We start from the raw sequence: 12,996 nt of genomic DNA on the forward strand, positions 1-12,996 counted from the left end.
ACAATCCCTTTGTTTTCCCAATGTTTTCCCTCTGTTGATTGGAGAAAAGCATTTATTTCGTAGTGAAATAAATTCTATGATTTGTTTAATTTCAATAAAAACCAAGTTGTTTTTTTTTAATGAAAGGTAAAAAAAGGATAAACAAAGCAGTTTTTTTTCACAACACTCTTGCTCGTATTTGCAAATCGGTGCCAATACTTTTGACCATTATTGTATTTGATGAGATTTTGGTTTTATGCTGGATTTTTGCTGTATGATTCAGCAGTTTAAGAATTTAGGGATTTTAGTTTACCTAAAGCCCTCTAGGCTGCTTGCGTGGATGATTGTACAGTTACACAAGCACAAATCTGGCACTCGTTGCATCGGACTGATCCATATTGAATAAATATCCCAGATTTTCAGCAGACTTTAGATTTACACATACGGTATTGGCAGTTTGTTTGGTGAAAAGACTCTGTTGTTTTCTTCTTCTGCCTAAAGAGTCAAAGTTCACCGTCTACAGTCTGTAAAGCCTTAAAACTTAAAGGAGATTATCAGAAATATCTACTGTATGCCGAAAACATGTTGTAAAGAACCAGTAAATTTCACAGTTCCAATGAGTTTAAATGATGTTTTGCTACGTACTTCAGTATTGAAGTCACTTAACAGAGCTTAAAATGGTCTACTTTCTATGTTCTAATTGGTTGTGGAAATGTCTTTCATGACTTGTTTTAATTGTTTATTTAAACTTACAACATAAAATAATTAAAACATCAATAACATGTCAAGTAAAATATAATGTGTAGGCTAATACAGTGCAAATATTTAGTAATTATCTTATCTAAAATGCATAAGTTCCAGTAAATGCAATGCTACGGCATATTGTTTTCTTTCTGTGGTTGAAACATTAATTAAAGGAGACCTATTATGCCCCTTTTTTACAAGATATAAAATAAGTCTCTGATGTCCCGAGAGTATGTATGTGACGTTTCAACTGAAAATACCCCACAAATAATGTTTTATAACTCTTTGAAACTTCACCTTTTAGGCTTTGATCCTAATTGTGCCATTTGGGTGGCTGTCGCTTTAAATTAAAATCAGACCCCCTAGTTTTTCACGATTCCAAGATCGCTGAATTTAACGCAAAATCAACAAAAAGTCGCAAAATTTAGCGTTCCTGCAAAATTCTTAGTAAACGCGAAATAATCACAAGATAATGTAAATAATCTCATAAAACATCCAAACCATAGAATCAAATTATATTTATTTCAGTTTGCAATGAATTGTTTTACATGACTTATGACTGCGTATGACTTACGCAGCGCACGTGTTGTATTTGAGTGTCTTTCGAAAAATGATACCTCACCTTCGCCCTCACAATCATTACAATACATGGAATGGGGGGCGGGGGAGTTTTTGACGCGTTTCAGACTGCAAAAGAAAGTTAGAGCAAACAGAACGATGGAATAGACAGGTGGAGATGAGATTGGTTCAAGGGGTGATGGCAGCTAGACGTGACTGAATTGAAGCACATTGTGCTTTACATGTATGGCTGGTATTATGATGAGCGTTAAATCGATAAATGACTTTGCTTAACTCTTTCCCTGCACTTAACAAGAGAAAACGCTTCCCTGCCATTGAAGAGTTTAACGGCAATCCATGTTTTAGGTGTGTTATGGTAGAGGAAGGCATGTCCTATGTGTGACATGATGTCAGATGCCCTGGCTAGTGAAATCAGAGAGAAAGTAAGATCGTGGATAAAAATAAGAGTTATACAATCTTCCTTTGGATTAATCCCTACCGATCTTGTCTTGACAAGAGACTAAAATAAAGAAGCTTTATTTTTATGATTTGTGTCATTGTCTCTCTCTCTCTATCTCTCTCTCTCTCTCTCTCTCTCTCTCTCTGTCTCTCTCTCTCTCTCTCTCTCTCTCTCTCTCTCTCTCTCTCTCTCTCTCTCTCTCTCTCTCTCTCTCTCTCTCTCTCTCTCTCTATATATATATATATATATATATATATATATATATATATATATATATAATTTTTTTTATCGCAAAGTTGTCAAAAAAAATCTCAAAAAAAAAAAATCATGAAAAACTAGGGGGTCTGTCAAATGAGATTGTGCTTATTTCAGAAGAGGACAAAGCTACAAATGCCTGTTTCAGCATTGTGGCAGATTCAAAAACAAGACAAAACCGTCATATGATAATGAGGGAGAGATCGTCACTAATGGGTGGGGCTTTCCACTTCTAATTACACAAACAAATGGAGAATGTCAATCAAAGTGTTTCTGCAGTCTGATTTTATGAAGTGTGATTGAAAAATTAAAAAAATTTTACCATTAGAGGTTGGTTATATTCATAAACTTTTGCCGCACAACTGTGTTTAAATCCCTACAAAGGATTTTTGCATAATAGGTCCCCTTTAAATGATCACATGAGACCTAACAACTCCAATGCTGCGGCCCAAATGCCACACTATACACTTATGCACTATGTACTTATGCATTTACACACTCAACAGCATAATATATGTTTGTAGTGTTGTCCCAAATGGAACACTAGTTTTTTACTAAGTAGAAATTCAAGCCGTTTCCCTGATGGCGTTTGACGGTTGCCAAATTAGTGAATTAAATGATCAAGCTACAAATTAATACCAGCCTACATATAACCGCATTCACCATCGGTAGGCTGTATAACCACAATCGTAGGAGAATTTTGCTTTCACAATACCAAAAAAAAGTAATCCAACATCAGTGCCTGAAAGCTCCGCCTCTTCCGCTACGTCAGCAAAGCAGTGGCTGTTGAGTGCGTGAAGTGACCATCATTACACACTTCTTTTTAACCATTAAATAAGTGCATCATCCGGGTATTTAAAGTGCACTTATTCTTATACTACAAAATGGCATAGAATAGTACATAAGTATGCGATTTGGGACGCACCTTAAGCTTCTTGTGATCAGGGATCAATACTGATCTGTGAAATTGAAGATCTACGATTATGGAAGTTAAAATTAGCCTCCATGCATCCAGTTATAGATACAAAGACATACAACATATTTGCATCATTACACTCTTAATATGTGTACATTTACATTATATGTTGTCAGAAAGCTTCATGAATCATCAGTAATGTTATGCGAGTTGTACTTTTGTCTATTTTACCTGCATACTAAAATGGTCTGGAATGAAATAGTTAAAACGACACTTATTCTTTCTCGTTTCTCAAAGAATAAGCTTAGTTGTAGAATTGGAGCATCCATTATATTTGACATTGAATGCATTGAACTTGTTTTAACCCATGGCTTTATTTGTCTTCTCCTCCCTCTCTTCACCCATGACCTCTGGTTCTCTCTCTCTCTCAGTAATGCGTCCTCTTAGCATGTCTGTCAGTTTTGACTCATCAGGTAAAGACTTGGCTTTGGCTTTACCTCAGTATCTGCTCACTCACAGACCCCCGCTGGCTTGTGTGCTTGTGCCAGACCCTTCATGTCACCCTCTTCTGGTGCTGAAGTTTATAGCATTGAACCCTGAAGAGGATAAGACGGTGCCTTCAGTCATCAAGTAGAGATTGCTTAGCTCAGGATTGCAAGCTTTGAACATATAGTATAGAGTGAGATGCTGTTTGAAACTTATTGAGATTCAGTTTTTTCATAGTGTGCTTTTTTATGTAATGCTAAGATCCAAAATACACATTTAACCATTTGTTTTGTCGCACTTTATCAATTTCTGTTTAAAGATAACAATGCTAAAGATTATATTTTGAAGAATGTTTGTAACCACAAAGTTGATGGTTGCCATTGAATTCCATATTTTTTTCTACTATGGCAGTCATCAGCTTTGTTAACAAATTAATAAAGTGTGACAGAAGGTCACACTTTATTTTGATGGTTCATTTGTTGAATTCAAGCTTCATTGCATCTACATGCCAACTAATTCTCATTAGATTATAAGTAGACTGTTAGGTTAGGGTTGGGGTTAGTGTAAGTTGACATGTACTTGCAAAGTTTCCTATAGTCAGTTAAATGTCTGTTGAAGGAGCAGTGTCAACATATATTAAGCAGACAGTCTACTAATGCTCAAATGGACCATCAAAATAAAGTGTTACCCAACAAAATAAATGCATTAAACATTACATTTTTAAGAAAGCACATTATGAAAAGACAAAATCTCAATAATTAACAGTTAAAATATCCAATTACATTGGATATTTTAAAAGACTGTTTTCCTAAAGTTTCACTTCAACAGCACTTCCATACACCAAACTTCAGTTTTATTTATACTTGTATTCTGGAGATTTTTACTGAGGAACTATGTTCACACTTATTTTGCCTGATTATGTTATACATTTTATTCTACTAAACAAAATGATGGAAATATTTGTTGTGACTTTCCACAGTATTTTCTGAATTATGGAGTGACAAAAAGAGAGATTCCCACAATACTCTCTGTAAAACCTTTTACACTAACATTTCCAGTGAAAACTTCAACAAGACATGAACCTGACTTTGTCCAAGGTTAAAATGTTTTTGCTTAAAGTATTCAATTTAGCCCCATTTTCATATCTTCATAACATTTTAGAAAACTTAAAATGCAAAAAATGTTTTTTAAAGATTTGACCCAAAAATGAAAATTATCTCATAATTTACTCAACACTGTCGGTCATTCGGAGTGTATATGACTTTAAGATGATCTTTTAAGCTTTAAAATGGCAACAGATGGCTGTTTCTTTTCAACCATCCAACAAAGTGCATCTAACCATCCATCCATCCATCCATCCATAATAACATGTGCCTCACACAACTCCAGGGATTGATTAAATATCTCCTGTAGCATAGGGTTGGGCGATCAATTTGGCATCGTATGATGTGTAATGTAAAACATCGCGATGGACGATGGCATAGTCGTCGTAGTTGGCGGTGAATTAATTATTTATGAATAATTATTTCATAACAAATTCATTATTTGTAGCCTACCGTTTTAACTACCTGACCCACATGGTCTTTGTTTTACCCATAACCAAATCATAAATAAATAAAGATACACACAAATTACCACCTGTCAATCACTTTTTCCGCTGGACTCCAGCATGTATAGGCAGAGTGATCTGTGTTGTTATAATGGCGTCGACAAACTTGTTGGTGCACAACCAACAGCAACCAACCGACAGTATCTGAGGTTTTCTCTAAAATTACTAAGTACAAGCGTGAAAGAGAAAGATTGAAGCAGTGTACTGACGCTGTGACACGTTACCTGATGGATTCAAAAGACTGAAGAGTCGTTAGATAGAGGCAAAATGAATTAAATATCACATTTAACAACTATAGTGAGATGCAATCCAGCGGTACATCCTTGATAAACTGTCCGACGTGCACTGCTCTCTGGGGTTTTGTGCTCAAAAAGTTAAGAGTGTTTTTATGGATTTCATTAAAAGAAAAAAGTCTAGGATGCCTTGAGTGTGAGTAAATCATGAGCATAGTTAAATTTTTGTGTGAACTAACCCTTTAATGTAATCCATCAATGAGGGTGGTATGGTGACATTTCTTTATCATAATTTTTTATCCTGTATACCTGCAGTGTCTTGACTTTTTGGTTTAAGTTCCCATGAAATAAAGTTTTTTGGATGTTAGAACCAGTATGCTAGTTTTAAGGATATCTTTAATCTAGTGTACTCCAAAACGGTGACAAAATTCACATCTAGAAGCTATAAACATCCATACTTCAGTTTCTCACTTTAATGCACTTTAGCTTATTCAATCTTACTGTGATAAAAAAATGAAGCGCTATTGGCTGCTTTTTATAAAGAGGAGGAGCTACTTTATGTCCCGTCCTGCTTTCATGTTTCAGAAAAAAAGGCAAATTTCAAAGCATGTAATATGACCTTTAAGGTAGAAATATAATGGCTTTCGCAGTGTTTTTTGACCTGATTTGAAGCTGATTTGAGTTCGGATGTGTCAGTCTGCAGATTTTAGCCTGTCGGAATTGACAGAAAATTGTGTAACGTATGATAGGCAAAGACTTTTAAAAAAAAAGAAGAAGAAAAATAGATGGCATAAATGATTTATAAGGTTCTAGCTTAGAGTTGAGTTGATATTGCACAGCAGTATGGCTGCTTGCACTGGACTTTCTTCTGTAATTCCTCCTGCTGCGTGTTTTTTTCCCCCCCCACTTTCACCTCCCACTGATCCTCTGTGCAGTATGGCTGCTGCTTCTGTGTGGCTGCGCTGTGTTTGTGCTTCTGTGTGCTGATGTCACAGAGCTGCTGATTGGTTCACTTATAAGTGTGGCTTACACTCTTCTATTGGTTTACTGTATGAATGTCAGGATCAGAAAAATATGGCAAGACATTTTACCAATTAATCTATAAAACACAGTATTCATTTTCATGCTACTAGTAACTATTTCTTTTCATAGGTGCCCAAACATTTTCTTATGAAGCGCCAATGACCAAACTTGATTGAGAGTTGTGGGCCAAAGTTATATAGAGCTAACTGTATTTGATTAAAGTTGCCATGGGAAATATCCTAATTTATTTCATAATATTTAAAAATAAATAGCAAAAATAACATCTTATATAATTATTATCTTATATATGTGGATCTTATAATGATTTTATTACATTAAAAAAACAAAAAATTTCTAAATGCTGTATAGTATAGTATAGTTGCTGAGGTCTTGTACATTGTCCTCTATCTGCCAAGCGACTGTATTTACATTAAAAAAACAAAACATCTCATTCAACATCTCATTCAACATCATTTAATTGGAACATTTAATTTCAGTTAGCTTTTTGTAGCTTCACAACAAACGACAAATACAACAAACACAATAATAAGTTAAATCCAAAATGACAATATCTGGTTAATCTATATAAATAAATACCTGTCATTCTTCCTCTCTTGATCAGACGGTGGGCCAAATAAAGGTTGCCATGGGCCAACTTTGGCTCACGGGCCCTAGTTTGGACATCTCTACTTTAGATACTAGTACTTAAAAAAGAAGTTAGTACTTATTCATTGAATATTAGTACTTATAAGATACTAGATCTTATAGTATTTTAACCATTAGTCACTGTTACTGATTATTAGATAATATGACTTATTCTGACATTAATATTATTTTAGTTATATATTCCAATTGTGACTAGTATCTCATTTTATGTACTGTTATTTATTTTCACTATGTACTAGTACACTGAAAAAAGTGTTGCATGCAAAACTGTTGCAAACTATTTATTTGTGTTGAGTTTAAACAAACAAATTAAATTGAGTAATGTTCAACTTAATTTGTTTGTTTAAATTCAGCCCAAATAAATTGTTTACAACCACTTAACGTAAAAAAAATTGAGTAAATCCAAGGAATCATCTTTGAATAATTTTTTCAGTGTACTTAATCATCAGTTACTAATATAATTCAACTTTAATTAAACTAAACTAATTAAACTAATTTATTAGATCCTCATACCAGAGTAACATATTAAATATAATATATTAGCTCTTATTACATACTAGTATTTATTTATTATGTACTTGTACTTAATGATTAGCTAATAGTATCTATTCTGCCGATAACAGTAGTACACATTTATTAGATACTTATTAGGTACTTATTTAAAATGTTATTAGTAGATCATTTCATTATTTGGATTTATACTGTAACTGTGTGGCCATTCTGACTAATCATAATCATGACAACATAAGACATGTCAAAGGCAGTTTTGACTTGTAAGGTAAGTATTTTTATTAGTATTATTATTAAGTTATGTATATATAGTTATTTTATTACACTGTAAAACCCAAAAATGTAAGGTAACTCGAATCATTTGAGGAAACCGATCGCAACAAACCATTTAAGTTCAAAAACTAATCCTAATGAGTACTGTGAACTTAATCCATTTGAGTAAATGAAGCAATTTGAGCACATTAAAACCCAATAAATCAAAAGAACTCAAACCAACTGAGTACTGTAAAACCCAATGAGTTAAGGCAACTCATACCGTTTGAGGAAACCTATTGCTTCAAACCATTTGAGTTAAACTAATCTATATGAGTACTGTCAACTTACTCCATTTAAGTTGAAGTAATGAGGTATTTAATGAGTTCAAACTCTTTTCAAATCAGTAGAATTGACTTTCAGTAAATTTTGAGTTAACTACACTCATTTCATTTGATAAAGTTGACTGTTGGGTTTTACAGTTTATGCATTATATTTTTATTATTATTTAATTTTGTCTTGTTATAAAAGTTTAAAAGGAAAAAGTGGAAAGTCTTTCACTATATCTGTCATATCAAGCATTTCTGTTCTGTTCACTTAATAAAATGTTTACACACTAGCAAGTAATAATTAGCTACTAGTACATAATGGAAAATAATATCTGCCATCTAAAAACCCTTACAGTACTGATAGCATGAAAATAGATACTAGTATGCTTTATAGATTAAATGTAAAAATGACTTGCCATATGAAGTTCTGTTTTGTACTGTTGGGATCATATTGAAGGATATGTTCCTTTCTAGGCGCAGGCAAAAGTATAAGCACCCCACAGGACTTGTTCAGAAGCTCAGGTAAAGTATTCCTGACGCAAGCATGAATCTCACACTCACTGACAGGTTCTGAAATCAAACACAGACCATGTGGTTGAACAGCAGAGCTCACCAAATTTATTTCTCAATGAGGATTAGTCTAGTTTAAGAGGCGTTACGTAACTCTGGGTCTGCAGGCATCAATATTTAATATGCTGCAATGTTTATTTTTATACCGTTTCCATCTTTGTTCTATAAATATCGCATTTTAGCCTCAGATTATGAGGACTATTAACCATGTGGATATTTTTTTCATTGTATATTTTTGTTAACAAATAATATATGCCAATCTAGCTATATATACACAGAACAACTGTGGAATAACATTAAGAGACCACTTAAAAAGGCTCAGTTACTCTAGATTTGGGTATTTATAGTTAAGTGATTGAGTAAAAGATTGAGTACAATGTAATTTTTGTTTTATTCTGTGAACTACTTATGAATTTCTTTATATTATGTAAACAGAATTGTATTAAAGATGTTTTATATTAACGTTATACTCAAACCCAAACTTAATACATCCAGCAATTCATAGTTTACATATTTGCATACATATTTTACTTTATTTTATTATTATTTCTATTTTAATGTTATTTTATTTAAAATAAAATAGATTAATATTTCACAACATTACTAGTTTGCTTCATTTTCATCAAATCATCAAATAAATGCAGCATTGGTTAGCATATGAGAATTCTTTCAAAGATGTCCTCTATGAAAAAAACCCCCACCAATCCCAGGCTTTTGAATGTGTATTTTCATTGCTGTGGACAGCATTATGTAATTTCATGGCTATATTCTATCCTGCGTAATCTTTTACCCTGATCCACTTTGGCCATCTGTTTCTGAGTGTAGTAACCTACAACATATGGTTTTGTTCCTTAAAAAAACAATAGTAATATTTTGGCATACACAACTCAAATCTGTTTAGTTGTTTACAGAAACATAAATACAGTGGGGAAAATGAATATTGGACACGTCATTTTTTTTGTTGGGAATAATGTTTCTAAAGGAGCGGTTGCCATGGAATTGAACCAGATTTTGGTAAAAACACAAACAATACAAACATAAAAATTTAACAGAGCAAAAAAATCTTATGTGTAATAACAATGAAATGACAAAATGAGAAGGTACTGAATTGTTGAAATGTATTTAAGAATTTATAAAGTCATAAAAGGCTTTTTTGGTGATGGCTGCTTAAAGACACCTCTCATATGGAGAATGAAGGCACATGAACTGCTCAGGTGGGAGTTTTTCACAGAAACATGGTAAAAATCTTGATGTTGGATGGTGCGGAAGAAAGTGAAGAGCCGGGGGATGGGTGTCGGTCACAGACGAAAGTGAAGAGGGTTGGGGAGTCGCTGAAGAAAGTAAAAGTGAACAGCGCAGGGGTAAGGAGGGCTATTGAGAGGGTGTGTGGGGGGGGGGGGGTAGTTAAAATGAGGTGCCAGATCAGAATTCAAAGGATTGTGTTTCGGCACAAATTAAGCCCTGACAATGACGAACCACAGAGGGTTGCTGAAGAACTACTGAGAGATTTCAGCTGCTGTCTGGGCTTTCATTGCCTTTCTACACCTTCCTTTTTTCATGTGTTCAATACTTTTTCCTTGCGTAATTATAGTATGCATAACTTAATTTGCAAACAAATTAGTTCTGCTTTCTTTGCAAATATGGATTTCTTTGGTTGTTACCAACATCTGGGGAAAATTTCAAGTCAACAGCACCTTTGGAAATATGTTTTCTGAGAAAAAATGGTGATGTGTTCAATACTCATTGCTGTATTTTTTTCTAAATGGTCTAATTGAAGGTTGTTTGAGAGATAACTATAAGCTATATCTGCATTCAGATTTCCTTTTATAATTCTATAGTTCGCTATGTTGTCAATAAGTAAAGAGTTTCCTTCCTAGTATATCCATGAATGTGTAAATGCAGTAATGCTTACATGGTAAGATGCCATAATTCGCTAAACTATTTTCTGTTTTCCCGTATAGCGGTTTAAGAAGAATGCTTTTAAACTTCAGGTTAACGTACAACACATCCAGCCAAATCTGATTTCATTATTTCCAAACAGACAATGCAAACATTCAGTTCTCAAGATCAGATTTGAAAAATAATTAGTAGTTGTGTGCTGTGTAAACAAAGCCTTGTTATTCTTCTTATTGCTGTCTGATTATCTCAACACACAGATATCCCAGATGGACCCCGCAAGTTGGCCATCAGCACACTATCTCTGGCTAACGGCACGTCACCGGCTCGGAGTCCTGTGAATGGTGTAGCCGGAGGGCATTCGCTGTCCCAGAGAAAAAGGTTACTCAAAGCACCTACACTGGCCGAACTGGACAGCTCCGACTCTGAGGTGAGTGTGCTTGAAATTTTCTTAAGAATCCTGCTTAATACGACGAATATATGCAAATGGCCTGCCTCGCTTTCTTCATCCAGGAGGAGCAAAGCACCCGGAAATCTGACAGCAGCTCCAGCATATCCACCTCACTGGTTGAGGACACGTCTCCAGAGTCTGTCATGGGCAAAAAACGTAAGATGCGTAAAGACATACAGTTGAAGTCAGAATTAAAAGCTCTTCTGAATTATCAATCAAAGAGCCAACAGTATTTGTAATATGTCATGTTGGTTTCAGTCAAAAATGAACATTTGCTATTAATTCACTCGCTCTCAGAACATCCGTGATGATTTTTTTGCTTAAACTGTGGTCAAAATTTTCAGGCAAAATATAATTAACACGTGTGGCTCCAAATGATACTTTGAGGTCTGTGCAAGAAACTGAGCATAATTTACAGCAGTATTACTTTTAATCCTCAACCTCATTCAAATGGTATAAAGTCATATCTGGTTTCCAATGAATGACTCTTTTGAACTGCTGCTTTTAGTGGACTGGATGATCTAATTAATCCGAATTCACTGAATAATCTGAAACGATTTGCAGCCTGAGTCAACCCACATCTACAAGTCAGAACTCACTTTTAGATTCACCTGACAGTCACTCTGACCAGAGATCCCGTGATGCCAGTGTAGCGGTCGTTTCTCTGCGTTGTGTTATTTTTTTTTAATGAAAGAAATCTCCACACAAATCTGGTCGTGCTGAGGTGATTTATTTTTGCCTGTACAACACACACAACCAGGCAGTCACTCTCTCAATATCAGTTGAGTCGCTCTTTTGCCTCTCCTCTCAACAGACATCGGGAAAGAGAACGACAAGCTCTCCATATACACACATTTACATATACATACACAAGATGTATAATATTACATACTAATATAAAAGAATAGTAATAATAATAATATGAATATATATAATAATTCTTATATACAAATATATTAATATTCACAATTACAGCAATAGTGTTACCTAAATATCAATTTACATACCTGTACAACACACACAACCAGGCAGTCACTCTCTCAATATCAGTTGAGTCGCTCTTTTGCCTGTTAACCACAAGGTATCTTTGAAATACAGATATTCAACTACTAAACACACTGCTGTAATGTCTATTCTATTAATAAGGCTCAATACATCTTTAATGTGCTTACAAAATATATATATTCAAACTTATATACATACTTATACATATTCAACCCTTTTATATACACATCTATATATTATTTATTACTGCATATCTATCTATTTATCAAAGTAGATCTATGTAATTATAAGATATTTAATCATAACTTTAGCCGCGACGGCGCTAATACATCTCTCACTCGCGACGCACGTGCGCGAGCCGCCATTTCACACTTTCTAACTTTCACCCATTAACAGCACTGAAATAAACCTAACTTATTAACAACTTGAACAAGTGGTCAAATATAACATTACATGGCCTGTTTTCTAAAAAGCAGGTCATCTAAACATAATATATACAGCTAAACAGCATTTTGAAGTCAAATGAGCAGAGCTCGTAGAAACTGTACCTCTCCTCTCAACAGACATCGGGAAAGAGAACGAGCTCTGAGCGCGCCAATACTTATATCCCTCTTGCTACGTCAGCCGACGTGCACACTGTGACTCTTAACCTCGTGAAAGCGCATGAAAATCTTTCAAAATAAAAGACCCAGACAAATAATCATTTAAATATAACATAATATAAAGAAATAATGATTTATAATCTGGTGTAACAACATACCCTGTTACATCCACCCCCACTGTTTTACGCCAGATTATCAATCAAAACCAAAGAATCTCAACAATGTCAATTATTCTGTGATCGCATCGGATCTGTTCAGTTCACAACTATCTCTTTCGAGATTAAGGTTACCCAGGGGTAGCTAATCCCCAAATTACCCATAGAAAACCATGCCCTATACATAGTTCCATACATGACATTGACAACTGTACCCTTAAATGTACATACTCCAAAAGATGTGTTCTAAAAAAAAAATTCAAAACCAGCTACTTCAAATTCTATTCATTGACCTAA

General features: G+C 34.4%; 1 protein-coding gene across 6 annotated transcripts in view; it reads left to right on the forward strand.

Moving 5' to 3' along the window:
* spire1a (spire-type actin nucleation factor 1a) overlaps positions 1 to 12,996 on the forward strand; it is a 99,845-nt gene that overhangs the window by 63,730 nt on the left and 23,119 nt on the right. For 4 of the 6 annotated variants that reach the window (XM_056480353.1, XM_056480355.1, XM_056480354.1 and 1 more), the window contains exons 9-11: positions 8,495 to 8,542; positions 10,747 to 10,916; positions 11,000 to 11,093. In XM_056480353.1, the coding sequence (XP_056336328.1) occupies positions 8,495 to 8,542; positions 10,747 to 10,916; positions 11,000 to 11,093 (312 nt within the window). The remainder of the gene's footprint in view (positions 1 to 8,494; positions 8,543 to 10,746; positions 10,917 to 10,999; positions 11,094 to 12,996) is intronic. The other 2 variants (XM_056480357.1, XM_056480358.1) reach the window with 1 other exon arrangement.

Source organism: Danio aesculapii, chromosome 19 (assembly GCF_903798145.1).
Source record: "Danio aesculapii chromosome 19, fDanAes4.1, whole genome shotgun sequence".
Taxonomy (NCBI): Eukaryota; Metazoa; Chordata; class Actinopteri; order Cypriniformes; family Danionidae; genus Danio; species Danio aesculapii.